General features: G+C 41.9%; 1 protein-coding gene across 2 annotated transcripts; it reads left to right on the forward strand.

Annotated features, from left to right (window-relative positions):
* Positions 1-391: 391 nt before the first annotated feature.
* lrp3 (low density lipoprotein receptor-related protein 3) lies at positions 392-13,690 on the forward strand. 2 transcript variants are annotated; one of them, XM_084721344.1, is made up of 7 exons: positions 392-620; positions 6,709-6,847; positions 6,932-7,137; positions 8,929-9,545; positions 10,128-10,600; positions 10,895-11,027; positions 12,657-13,690. In XM_084721344.1, the coding sequence occupies exons 1-7, from the start codon at positions 551-553 to the stop codon at positions 13,572-13,574; spliced, it is 2,556 nt and encodes an 851-aa protein (XP_084577470.1). In that variant the 5' UTR covers positions 392-550; the 3' UTR covers positions 13,575-13,690. The 2 variants fall into 2 exon arrangements, with proteins under 2 accessions (XP_084577470.1, XP_084577479.1); XM_084721353.1 differs by having other exon boundaries at positions 6,712-6,847.
* The last annotated feature ends 106 nt before the right edge of the window (positions 13,691-13,796 follow it).

Here is a 13,796-nt window from a genome sequence, read left to right on the forward strand (position 1 = left end):
GTTTTGGCTTGAGCGGACTGACTGAAATATTCAGTATACTCTGACGACTGAAAATGCTCACATGTTAGCAGTTTTCACTGACTTAAACTAGACTCAAATAATTCAAATTAAACTGGTTTCTTTCTCTAAGATAAGAATAGCGTTCACTAAACTAATTAACTAAAGCTTGACTAAAAACAGCATGTTGACAAAATATGATTCAAAAACTAACTAGGACATCTGACACAGGACTAAGATTTTTGTTTTTGTTTTGTTTTTTAACTGATTAACACTATTTTAAGTGTTTGGTGTTGCTCAAGTTGATGATTAAAAGGCGGCTTTTATTTTGAAGACACCGACCGGAAACCGCACGGTTTGCTGCAGCTAACTTGACTCTAGCTTCTTGGCTCTCTGTAAAGGACACAATGCTTTTCCTTAGCGAAGACCCTTCGGTGTGGACGGTGTGTCTGAGCTGAAAACAGATGCGGGAGCTCCGCCGGAGGACACACATGTCGAGCGAACCGTGGACACCGTATCCGAGATAATAGCAGAAGTCCCCGCAGGTCGGACCATGGGACTGACGGAGCTGCTGCTGCTGCTGCTCGGACTGCTGTGGCTCAGCTCCGCTCTGCTCTGTGCAGGTGAGGAACAACAATACATTACACTGACTCCTGTATTGTTTACATAGAGATCCGTGCATACAGGCTATTTATATGTGCTGTTAATCCCGCTGAGAAAACATGCAAGTGATTCAAATGATAAAAAAATGTATCTGTTGGTGGTGGTTTTCCTGTTTGTCATGTTTGTAAGTCTTATAATATACAAAGCTTCTGATATCTCTTAATCACTGACTATCACAGCAGATCACTCCTGTTCACATCCGAACAGGAGTGCATGTTATTGTGCCTGCTGCCTTCTCCTGTGTCACTCTGATAAAGTGACCTGACACATGAAGACAGAGTGTTTACATTGTTGTGATCGCGTGCAGTGATGGGATGAGGCTATCGCTGTGCAGAAACCTGCTGGGGCTATTGATCTGTGGTGGCTAAATGATCAGGGTTAGTGTGGAAACATGGATGCTCTTTCACAAATGTGATGCTGCTATCAGCATTACATCACTGCTTCTCTGCAGCCAGTCAATCCCACTCTCCTCCTCCTCCCCTCCTCCCCTCCTCACCCCCTCCCCCACCTCCCTATTATCATATCCTGCACTTTATTGGCATGAGAATAAAGGAGCAGGCTGCCAAACCAGTAGAGAGGTCAAACTGTTTCTGATTTTAGAGGTGTGTGTGTGTGTGTGTGTGTGTGTGTATGTGTGTGTGTGTGTGTGTGTGTGAGAGAGAGAGAGAGAGAGAGAGAGAGAGAGAGCAAAAGAGAAGAAATTCTCTCACACACACAGTAAAGCACATCATCCCAAACACGTGTCAGTACTTGTTTGACCTGCCATCTCCTCACACACAAGGCACTGAGATCAAAGGCACACACACACACACACACACACTCGTGCATACACACTGCATACTAACCAGCAGTAGAGCTTTATAGCTGAGGAGGAAGTTGGGCCAGTATCTCTTTATTTCTAAACATTTTTAGACACGCTTCAGAGCTTTGGAGGATTAAATTTTGAAAATAACATGGATGAAAAATTGAAGGGCTTAATACTGCGACACACATTTAAATCAAATCTAAAAACCAACTTAATCCACCTGTTCCTCCCTCAGGTCCTCTGTACTGTTATTTGTGTTTGGGATGCAACTTGGTACATTAAAACTGTTTCCAAAAATCATGACTCAGTTAGTCAAGATAATCCACAGTACTTGTTGTACGCAGTTTCATGTAGGAAATACTTTGTGTCTGGAGTAGTAGTAGTTGTGTCTGGAACTACTTTCTTCCTAATAGATAAAAAAAGTAGTTCCTACATGATACTGCTCATAACAAGGTGTATAGATTATCTTGATTTATTTTGGTCTTGATTTTTGGAAAGAGACACTGGTTTTTAATTTTTAATTTTTTTTAATTTAATTTTTTTTGGGGGGGGGTTGAGCCCCGCAAGTGAGTATTATTTAGTCCTACATTGGAGAGAAGGCAGATAGCTACATTATTATGCATGTTTTCTGACCTAATCTTTACTCTTTAGTCCAGTGTGTAGTTTTTTTGCTGAACTGTCTCACCGAACAGCTGATTTGCATTAGGCCAGAGTGTGCCACCAACTTTATTTGACAAGTTTGCAAATATTACTGGTCCTAATGCATGAACAAATGTTATATAAGTTATATTCAAGATGAGGCAAACATGGTGTTTGAGTCAGAGATTAGTCTATTTATTAGACTTTATTTTTTTCCTAGGATAGCAAAGCAAAGGCATGACCCACCCTACTCTGCCTCTGTAGTGCACATCTAGGCTACTTGTGCAAATTACATCATTAGTTTAAAATTAACTTCATGAAAATTAATTATGAAAACATTTCTGTGCATAACACATCATGAGAATATTGTCATTTAATCTGTCTGTTCTGATCAAAATATAGAACCTATCCATAACACCAATCTGATTTTGGAAAGATTGTGGAATTTTTTTAATGTATTTATATATTTTATATAGGAGCAGATTAGCACAGTGCTCACATAGACCACATGCACACACTCTGCCTCTGGTTGGCTTACCCTGATATTCTGACCCTAACCAATGATGGCTAAACCTAACCTCCTCATGCTAAAATCTAATGAACCCAACCAACGAAGGCAATGAGTATTAGCCAATTAGAGGCAGAGCAGGTCCTGTCATGCCTCATTATCCTAGGAAAAAACAGTGGCTTGCACCATGCTGCTGAAAGCTGGGCATGAGAGAAAATTTAGAAGTGGGTAGTGACAACAACAAGCAAAAATAAGTAGGTTTATTCTGTATACTTGTGAATTCCCTGCACTACATCACTGATTAGACTCATACATTGTAGTTAAATAAATTAATTGATTACTTGAGATCTGAATACTTCCATCACTCATTCACAATTCTTCCACCAGTGACTGTACAATATATCATCTTCAATCAGGAAAAAACCCTATTTTGTTGGAGCGATTTACTTCTATTAAATCACTTGTAAATGTTTTGATTCACTTGTTGGCAGCTGAACATATTGTATTAGATTTATAGTCTAACATACTGGAAGAAAAACTCAGAACACATAATAAGAGCAAGGAGCAGGATCTTCAGTAATGAAAAAAGCTAGTCGCAGTCTGTCTCCATGTCTTGTAGCTGCGGTGCTCTCTGGTCTGTTGTGGGCAGCTACTATACAGAGATCAGACAAAATTGTGCTTCTTTTTCTCTGTAGGAACTGTTGCTGTGATCTGGCTTGAATTATTTTGACAAGTCAGCAGCAAAGAAGATCAAATTAAAAATGATTTGATAGGTTTGATAGTAACCAAATACAAATGCAAACCTCTGATGCTAGATATAAACATGAAGATGAAACTAAAAGCAAGCGAACATCCTCAAGATTTACTCCGTGCTGATTTGCCCAACCTGCCACCTAAAGTTTTTTTTTGGCAACCTTTGACTTAGACAGTACATTGGTCATTACATTTATTGATGATCAAAATAAATGTGATTAAGAACATTCACTGAAACAGTCAAAACTGTGATTACAAACCAAACAGCAACGATGTGCAGCTCCACCCTACAGACTACTTGGTTCTGTCCAGTGTGTGTGTGTGTGTGTGTGTGTGTGTGTGTGTGTGTGTGTGTACTAAGCTAGCCATGTCCAGGTAGTCGATATCCATCACCAAGCTCTAAATGACTCCTCCCCCCACCCTCCTTGTTTCACTCTGCTGACTTTACTGATTCATCAAGAAAGCCCGAAACAAACACACACACTCAGCAGATCTGAGCCGACTCTCTGCTGTGTGACAGTGTTTGTAATCATTGTTAAGCAGTTCAGCTAATGTTCTGTCTCTGTGGTTCTTCTGGTTAATTAAGAGGCTTGTTAGACAGCTTCTACTTATGTGTGTTTCTTGCTTACTGTGGCATTAAGCCGTAATGAGATGATTAAACATTTTACTTTGTACTTTATAGCTTTATATTCTTGTTCTCAGTGTAAGAAAGAGAATAAAACCCCTCAAGCTGATGTTGCTGTTTAAGTCATTAATACCTCACTCGTCTTTGGCATCAAGCTGTCCTGTTTGCAAGCTCTTTCTTCAGAGATCTAACCTTGATTCTGATGCTTTTACACATCACAGAACAATGGGATTCATTGGCTGCTCTGCACACAGAGGTCTGTGTCTTATCCCTGGTGCTCCTCTTGGCCACCTCACACTGTGTGTTGTTCCCTGGAGCAATGGTGCGATGGCAGCAGGCGATGCTGTTGCCTTGGCTGCCAGTTTGACTGCGGCTGCTTCTGTTTTCGTCCCCATGTGATCAGCACTGAGCTCCTCTGAAAGGCACTAAGGTCATTTGTCGTGTCGAGGTGTTCTGTGAAAGGTTTTTTTTTTTTGCACCGACCAAAGATCAGACGAGACCATTTTATTCAGATCAGACAAAAGATCTGAATAAAATGTCCTGCACTAGCAGAAATATGGCCACATCCATTAATGCATTAAAGGGTAACTATGGTATTTGTCAACCTGGACCCTGTTCTCCCATGTTTTTGTATCCAAGTGACTAATGGGGACAGCGATTTTTGTAATTGGTCCAGTATCGAGTGAGACCGCTGGGCAATTGCGAATCGTCCAAATACGTCCACTAAAAGTGCTTGTTTTGCAACTGAAATGCTCAGATGGGGGTCGAGATAGCATTCGTTTCCCAGAGCCTCCTCAGTGCTACATGCATCATAAGTTGTACCTTAAGGTCTCCCTTAAGGTTACAGGCTGTTCCCGAGAGTCTCCTTAGCTAAGGTATACCTTCTGAAAGTTTTACCTTTAGAAGGGCGGTCTGAACCACCCTTCAGCTGTCCCTTAGTGATGTGCTCCATTCATCCTGTCACAGTTTTATCTTTATTAGGCCAAAATTATACTTTTCAAATGGACGGTTGCAGTGTAGTGCACATCTAGGCTACTTGTGCAAATTACATCATTAGTTTAAAATTAACTTCATGAAAATTAATTATGAAAACATTTCTGTGCATAACACATCATGAGAATATTGTCATTTAATCTGTCTGTTCTGATCAAAATATAGAACCTATCCATAACACCAATCTGATTTTGGAAAGATTGTGGAATTTTTTTAATGTATTTATATATTATATATAGGAGCAGAGGAGCACAGTGCTCACATAGACCACACACACACACACACACACACACACACACACACACACACACACACACACACACACACACACATGCACTGCAGTTAAACGTGGATATGCCATGCTTATTGTATGACAACAAAAAATTTGTGTTAGAGCTTTTGTTTGTATGAGAACAAAATCATTCACCCACTTAACTATATGATTTCTCCTGGCCTTTCAAGCAGCCACAGACTGTGGCTTATATGTTCTGATTCATAATCTGTTTTATATTCTGTAGGCTATAGGCTACGTATTTATTGGAGCTATCACAAGGTCTCATCTGGACTCTTAAATATATTAAGCAGGTTATCTTTAGTAGTCACAGCTTTCTTTGCTGTAATATTAGATTGAGGTTAAATGATTATGGCAACACTTGTTATATTAAAATGTGTTTTATGAGCCTTTACAAGTGATCAGTCAATGCGTACACTGTGGAAAAAGACAGCTTACAACTTACAATGTATCGTAGCAGCTCTTCCTTAAGGCCAGCCGCTAACGGATAGTCTGGGAAACACTCGTAGGAAAAGAAGTTCCTTTGCTAAGGCACACTTTAGAAACCTTCGTAGAATGATAAGGTAGATTAAAACTGGGAAACATGACCATAGACCTTTTTATAAAAGAGTAAAATACATTTTATTTAACCAGACACTGTTGTTTTATTGCTTTCACCAAACTAACCAGACTCCATTTACAGAAACAGTAAAAGCTGCTTTATTCAACTCAATATAAAACTCACCAAAAACCACTTGGCTTGTCTTTTCATTCCATTTTGGTTGAAATAAACCCTTAATACACAGCATTAGATGTGAAAATATCTTGACTGAATAAAGGGTTTATTTCAGCCAGACCAGAGTTTGTGATTGTTGGAGCAGTGAAAAGACAAGCCAAAAAGTTTTAGGCAAGTTTTCTTTTGTTTTTATTGAATTTGAATCAAGTGTGTTTTACAATGGTAACATCGCTGTTTCTGTAAACAGAGTCTAGTAGCTTTGGCGAGAACAATAAATCAACTGTTTCTGGTAAAACAAAAAGGATTTTACTCTGTAACAAAAAGGTGTATCTCTGTAGGAATGTTTTCCATAGAGCTGTCAGACACTTAGAATAACAATCTGAGTCTGTCAGGGACAAAAACAAGCCCTCTTATTGGATGTAATTTGATGTTTCATTGCCCATAAGGATTACATGATGGCTGATGGCTGCAGCAGTCTTGCTCAGTACTCAACCAGTTTCAGAAACGGTTGTTTCCCATTAGTCATTTAGACAAAATCATGAAAAAATAGAGTCCAGGTTGAGACATATCAAAGTTACCCTTTAATGTTAGATTATCTATCAAGTGTCAGTGTTCCTTGTATCCGTCTGTGAAGATTGTTCCGTGTTCTGTTGGTGACATGTGAACCAACATCACTAATGTGTTTGTCGCTATCTCCTTCTGCCTCTTTGTTACCCAGCAGGCTGCAGTGAGCGGGTGGAGGTCCACACGGAGCGGAGAGGTGTGATCTACAGTCCCTCGTGGCCTTTAAACTATCCTGCTGGAGTCAACTGCAGCTGGCACATCCAGGGAGGTCAGGGAGAGGTCATCACCATCAGGTAGAGTCCCTCACACGTCCAGTATATGTACACATGACGGCTGATGTGGAGTAAGCACCTGAAATGATCTATGCTCCGTCCTAGTTTCCGTAACTTCGACCTGGCGGAGTCAGGGAGTTGTTCTGGTGACTGGCTTCTGTTGACTCCTACGTGGAGCGGGGAGTCCAGGCTGTGTGGCTCCACGCTGCCGCCACCCTTCATCTCCACCAGAGGGCGTGTTTGGCTGTATTTCCACTCTCAGGCCAACAGCTCTGGGCAGGCCCAGGGCTTTCGCCTCTCCTACATCAGAGGTAAGCTGGATGAGGGAGGTTATCTTTTGTTCAGTCCTCAACCTGAGTGAATCCAAATCTGCAGTTTTACAATGTGCAAAATATAAATCATTGAAATACAGGTAATGAAAGTGTCAGTAGTGATGAAACAAAAAAATACCAGAGCTTTGAGTGTGACAGCATGGTGCCATATTTTTATATCTAGATGCAGTAATTTATTTCAGTAGCCCTTCTCAGTCCCATGTCTCATTGCAGTGCATTTATTCCATGTGCGTGTTACATAAAAATATTTTATTAAACATTTCTGGGTGTTGGCTCAACTCAGGCTGCTTGCACAGCTCTCTTTTCACAACGTGACAACATGTGTATCAGTTTAATCAGCTATGAGCTGATTTTAGAGCAGGGCTACTCAGGACAGGAGGCCAGTGGCCAGTTCATAAACAAACATTAATAATGTTATTTATCAGATAAAATGAATAAACATTTAAAGGCCCATAACATATATTTCTTTAAAAGTCTTCAATTTAAATGAACTTCTGTATAAACTTACTTTTGTACAAGGATTGACATTAAACCTATATGACAGGTTTATCAGGTGTTGTACTGCATTTCATAGCTGTAACTACATTTTAGCTGTAAATGCTTAGGTTACATATATAAGTTATATACATTAAACATAGCTGGGACCTCATGCAATCACTCAAGTGTTGGAATGATTCAGAAACATGAACTGCTCCAACCAGGGACAGAATGAAGAGAATATTTAAGCTCTTTTAGTGTATTAATAACATTGCTTTAGAGAGTAACTTGATAAAATGTGGTACATTTTCACCTCATTGTGTAATAACACCCATATTTTGTAATAATTTGATACATTTTGTAATAAACAGCCTAATTAGAATATGTAACAAATATCCTTCATTCTGTTATAAAAGATTACATTTTGCTGTGATTATTACAAAATGTGAGACATGCTCTTTTTTTATGTCATAATATGCTGTATTATGTGATAATCAACCAAAATGGATTCATTCATTAAAACTGTTTCAACAGTTTAACAACATTTATTTTGCATTCTAGCATGAACTGACTCAAAGGACACAGTTAGTTCTGTAGTATTTTTCTTTGTCTGAAACTACTTTTAGTGTCACTGTATTCCACATCGTAATGACTATAATGAAAAAAAAATACAATATGTAACAATTTATGACAAATTGCAGGGAGATATATTAGATATTGCCTTCAGGCTGTTATATTACTAAATGCAGCAGATTAGGACAAAATGCAGATGTTACACGCAACTTCCCAAGTAACAGCCAAGGGACATGACTGAATATTTATTAAATTAAAAAGTAGTCAGCGTTGTTTGTTGAGTTTTACCACTCTAGAGTTACACTGCAGGCCACAGGTGTGTTATTATACACAAATTGATGTACTGTTTTTTGTTTTACAGTATCAAATCATTAATAATTTATGCTGTTTCAGGAGTTTATAGTGGCTTTATGGCACACTGGATCAGGATTTATACCAAGTCCGACAGAGAGCATTAAAATTAAACAGGGATTAGCTGCCAGGCTGTGTTAAAGAAAAGTGACTGTCCTGACAGAAGTGACTCTAAAATGCATTTGAGTAGGCAGACTGTATTTGTATGTTTAGGGCAGGATGTCACTCTGATTCCATTGTGTATTGTGTTTTGTGTGCAGCCTTGGAATCAAAATGTATTCTGTTGTTGCACTTGACTAAACGCTAACATATCAGTCTGTGTTGTTTCAGTAGCTGGTGTTGCAGTTTGTCACTTTCTCTCCTCTGCAGGTCACCTGGGTCAGAGCAGCTGTCAGTCAGATGAATTCCTGTGCGGGAATGGGAAATGTCTTCCTCGCTCCTGGAAGTGCAACGGTCAGGATGAATGTGGTGATGCCACTGATGAACGCAGCTGCTCCCCTCCTCCCACCGAGGCCCAGCCTGGCCTCTGCCCCTTCGGTTCCCTCCCTTGCACTGAGGCCCAGTCCACCCGCTGTCTGCCCGCCGCCCTGCGTTGCAACGGAGCCCGCGACTGTACCGACGGCACCGACGAGCTGGGTTGTCCCGACACCACCTGCGGAAAACGTCTGGGGAACTTCTACGGCTCCTTTGCTTCCCCGGATTTCTTCCGAGCTAACAGGAGCGCTGCGGTGGAGCTGAGGTGTTCCTGGCTGCTGGACACCCAGGACCCCAAACCCATCGTGCTGCAGCTGGACCTGCGGCTGGGACCCGGGGACTCGCTGCATGTCTACGACGGCCTGCTACAGCGGGCAGAGCACCTCTTACAAGTGCTGTCGTACCATAACAACAGGCGGCCTGCACTGCTGGAGTCGAGTCGGGGACAGATGAGTGTTCTGTACATGGCTCAGCCTCACAGCCCAGGACATGGCTTCAACGCCACATATCAGGTACCGCAAACCAAGGAAACTAAAAAACAGGTCATTACATCATAAACTGACGTTCTTTGCTCTGCTCGGTGTTAGACTTTGCTGCCAATTCTTATGAAGGATATAGGTGATGCATGAGAAGCACACTAAAACCCAACATGTCTTTGTTGTGTGAACAAATACCTCTAAAAATGAAAGAACACACTTCAGAGAATAACATACTGTGTGATTTTTCCAAATGTGTGCATTTCTTTATTTGCTGTTTGTCTCCCTCACCCCATTTTTCTTCCTTCTTTTCTTCTTTTTCTTTCTATAATAATCTGATATGACCTTCAAAGTCCATTCTTAAAGTTTAATGTTATCCCCCACCCCACCCTCATATTTTTATTTATTAATTTATTTTCTCCTCTTATCTCTTTTACTTACTTTCAGCCTATTTTATATTCTTTACACTATTAACATGGTACTGTGTCTGTATACATGTTTTCATGTATGGAGGTAGATATTTGTATGTACTGTATTATGTTATATCTGTTTAAAAAGACAATAAATACAAAAAAAGAAAAAGTCTTTTATAGATGTGTTTCTCCTCCATCCTCCCAGGTCAAAGGTTACTGTTTTCCTGGTGAGCGTCCATGCGGCAGCGATCAGGGCTGCTACTCTGAACGCCAGCGCTGCGATGGCTACTGGCACTGCCCATCAGGCCGAGACGAGGAGGCTTGCCCGGTGTGCCCGGATGGCGAGTTCCCCTGCGAGGGCGGTACAGGAGTGTGCTACCCAGCCTCAGAGCGCTGCAACAACCAGAAGAGGTGCCCAGACGGCTCTGATGAGAAGAACTGCTACGACTGCCAGCCTGGAAACTTCCACTGTGGGACGAACCTGTGCATCTTCGAAACGTGGCGATGCGACGGCCAGGAGGACTGCTTAGACGGGAGCGATGAGAGGGACTGCCTGGCGGCGGTGCCCAGGAAAGTGATTACGGCCGCCCTGATTGGCAGTCTGGTGTGCAGTCTGCTGCTGGTCATTGCTCTCGGCTGTGCACTCAAACTCCACTCCCTCAGGAGCAGAGAGTACAGGTGGGGTAATACCTCAGTCTATTTATTCTACAACAACACTCAGCACTTCATTTGCATGTTATATACTTGTAATTCTTAATCCTTTTGTTTTATTTAATGCTTTGTGTTTGAATAGATATATCTCTAGATAAAACTCTGCTGAGTGTATTAGTAACCAGTTGTTTTTTTGTTTTTTTTTAACTAAGATGTTTTCCTAACCATCTTAAATCTGCTTCCTTTCTGTCTACAACGCATTTTCCTCTTACCTTCTGTCTGTCTGCTCTTCTTGTTGTCCTCTTTCTCTCTCCCCTGCAGAGCTTTTGAGACTCAGATGACTCGCATGGAGGCTGAGTTTGTTCAGAGAGAAGCTCCCCCTTCATATGGTCAGTTAATCGCCCAGGGTCTCATCCCTCCGGTAGAGGATTTCCCAGTGTACAATCCCACACAGGTACTGCGTTCACACACAGTGATACTCTCTGGAAATGTGGATTTGAGTTAACATGTGTGATTGACTTATTTTTGTAGTTTTAGTAACTTGCAGCAGTTGTGCAATTCAGGGAGATAAAATCTCTTTTTGAATTGAATTTCTGTTTCACCAAACATTGACATTTCTGTGCATATAACCAACAGGGGTATCTTTGTGAGACCAAAACTTTTCAAAGTTATAGTCAGTGTTTCCATTGTACTATTATTTCCATGTTTTGATATTTCCTCAAAGAAATAGTTTAACATTTTAGGAAATGTGCTAGAAATATGAGAAAACAGTGAAGAAAGCAATCACAGTCGAGCAGTTTGAAGAGAACAGAGGTGCAAACGATGAACGCAGTAATCTGACACCTGAATCTGAAGCAGTGAGATTTGAGTGTTTTGAAGTAAGTGGAACCAAAAGAGCCAGATCACGAGAATGTACAAGAGAATGACATTTACTTCCATTTTCTTTCTTGTTGAGATATTGACCAGGGTGGAAACAGCTATCCTGACTGAAGGTAACAAAATCTGCCCACCAGCGTCTTAAATCTGAAACTGTCAAATCAACACATTTATGTCTTGTTTGTTTAATCAGTGTAAAGACAGCAGTTTTAGAGGGAATTAAGAGCAGGGCTATTCGCTGGCCTGGTGCAGTGACTTCCTGACTTACATGGCAACCATGCAGTGACATCAAGACTCCAGGAAGTCACTGAGTTCGGCCAAGAAATAACCCAATACATGGTCTTTTATGTTTAAAGCTTTGAGCCTAAAATAGAAATTTATCAACAGCTTTAAAGGTCCAGTGTGTAAGTTTTACTGGGATTTATTGGTGGAATATGGCAGAAGTAGAATGTAATATTCATAAGTATGTTTGTTAGTGTATGATCACCTTAAAATAAGAATTATTGTGTTTTTGTTACTTTAAATCGGGGGCCTCAAACTTGACTTGGGGGGCCACTGCTGTTATTTGTCATCTCATAGGTGGACCAGTTCAGCATTCAAGTACTACAAGAAAGTGCAATATTTCAGAAAAAAACAGCAGTTTTTCTTAATTTTTTATGTAACGGAGGATTAGACACAAACTCAGCCTGGCATTTTGAGATCTCTGCATTAGAATAAGCCGTTTATATCTACAGATGGCAGTGGTCTTCTTCCATGCCATGTTTCTACAGCACCCAAAAACAGATAAACTAAACACTGGCACACACATAGATAGGGCCTTGTGTGTTTTGCACGGGTTTCGCAGTCACCATAGATTCTCCTGCATGCTTGGTAGGAGAGTCAGAGGAGGTGTTTTTAATCTGCAAGTTCACTGCTTGATGCCACCAAATCCCACACACTGGTCATTTAAAGCTTTGAACCTAAAATATAAATGTACCAACAGCTTTAATGGAAATCTGGATGCTATGATAAATAATTTCACTATAAAACTTTAAAACTGCCCATCATGCAAAAACCCCTTGTTTGATTGGACCTGGGAGTGCAAATGCAAAAGTTGCATCACATTTACACAACTGCTAGCGTAGCACAAGCATAAAATTAGTGGCCACTTTTTCAGTTCAAACATACTTTACAATATGATATCTCTCTGTCTACCTTCCTCCTCCAGGCCTCTGTGTTACAGAATCTGCGGCTGGCGATGCGCAGACAAATCAGACGTCACTCGACACGACGTGCCAACTCCTCCTCCTCCCGTCGACGTCTCGGGCATCTGTGGAATCGGCTGTTCCACAGTGGAGGGCGAACCAGAGGGCATGCCCCCCTACTCGACCCCCCGGCACCCACACAGATCACACTGGGGCTCCACAGCTACCGAACTGTGAGAGTGCAAGGGCCCCAGCCGAGGGTCCAGTCTGGAGCTGGGCTCGGGGATGAGGTTGAGGTAGGGGGTATGTCAGGCTCCTTCTGCTCAGCATCCACAGACCTGCAGCCCTGCACGCCAGAGAGCCCTGCGTCTCCTTTGTCCTTACAGTCAGTGGACAGTCCAGAGGAGGAGGAACTGTCTCCTGTTAGCAGGGAGAGCAGCAGGGCTTCTCGGTCTGAGCCCCCAACCCCTGTTCAGAGTGACTCTTCGGCCCACAGCGGACCCCCTCTCACTCCCCAGGAAGGCTCCGTACCCCTGTGCCACTCCCGACCATCTAGGAAACTGGTCCTGGAGCTTGCTGTTAACCTAAAGGGCGTTTCCTTGAGACGTTACTCTCCCTTGGGGCCCTTGTCCCCTATCTCACCCCCTGTGTTTCCCAACAGCTCCCAGACACCTATCACCCACCCTCCCTCCGAGGGGCTGGAGGTGACTTCACCTTCCGAGCCTCCTTCTTCTTCTACTTCTTCTTCTTCTTCTTCTTCTTCTTGTTCTTCTTCTTCTTTTGTGAAAGCAGAGGACAGCGACTTTACTGTGGAAGTGCCAAGCAGGGAAACCAGAAGCAGGGATGAGAGGAGGAGGGAGGACAAGAGCAGACTGTGCAAGTTCAGCAGGACCATCAGTGACGAGGGAGGAGATTCAGGGAGGGAGACAACGCCACGCTGAAGAGTTCAGGAAGATTCTCTCCTTCCCGTCACTCTGTTGGAACCTGCTGACAGCAGTATGTGCTCTGCTAAAGTGTCCTTGATATTTGTCCCTATCAGACTGAGAAGTGAGAACCCGTGACCCTTAGTCCACCACATGGAGGAGGAACAGTAAACTAGAATTACTTTGAATGCATAAAGATTATGCATATACAGTCTTCTCTTAACATGAATAAAACCAGCG

Source organism: Lutjanus erythropterus, chromosome 1, assembly GCF_056507025.1.
Source record: "Lutjanus erythropterus isolate fLutEry1 chromosome 1, fLutEry1.hap2, whole genome shotgun sequence".
NCBI classification, from domain to species: Eukaryota; Metazoa; Chordata; class Actinopteri; order Lutjaniformes; family Lutjanidae; genus Lutjanus; species Lutjanus erythropterus.

Coding starts and splice junctions, on each gene's coding strand:
- lrp3 (XM_084721344.1), top strand. CDS start 551: ATGGGACTGACGGAGCTGCTGCTGCTGCTGCTCGGACTGCTGTGGCTC. Junction 621..6,708: donor CTCCGCTCTGCTCTGTGCAG/GTGAGGAACAAC, acceptor TTTGTTACCCAG/CAGGCTGCAGTGAGCGGGTG. Junction 6,848..6,931: donor GGAGAGGTCATCACCATCAG/GTAGAGTCCCTC, acceptor GCTCCGTCCTAG/TTTCCGTAACTTCGACCTGG.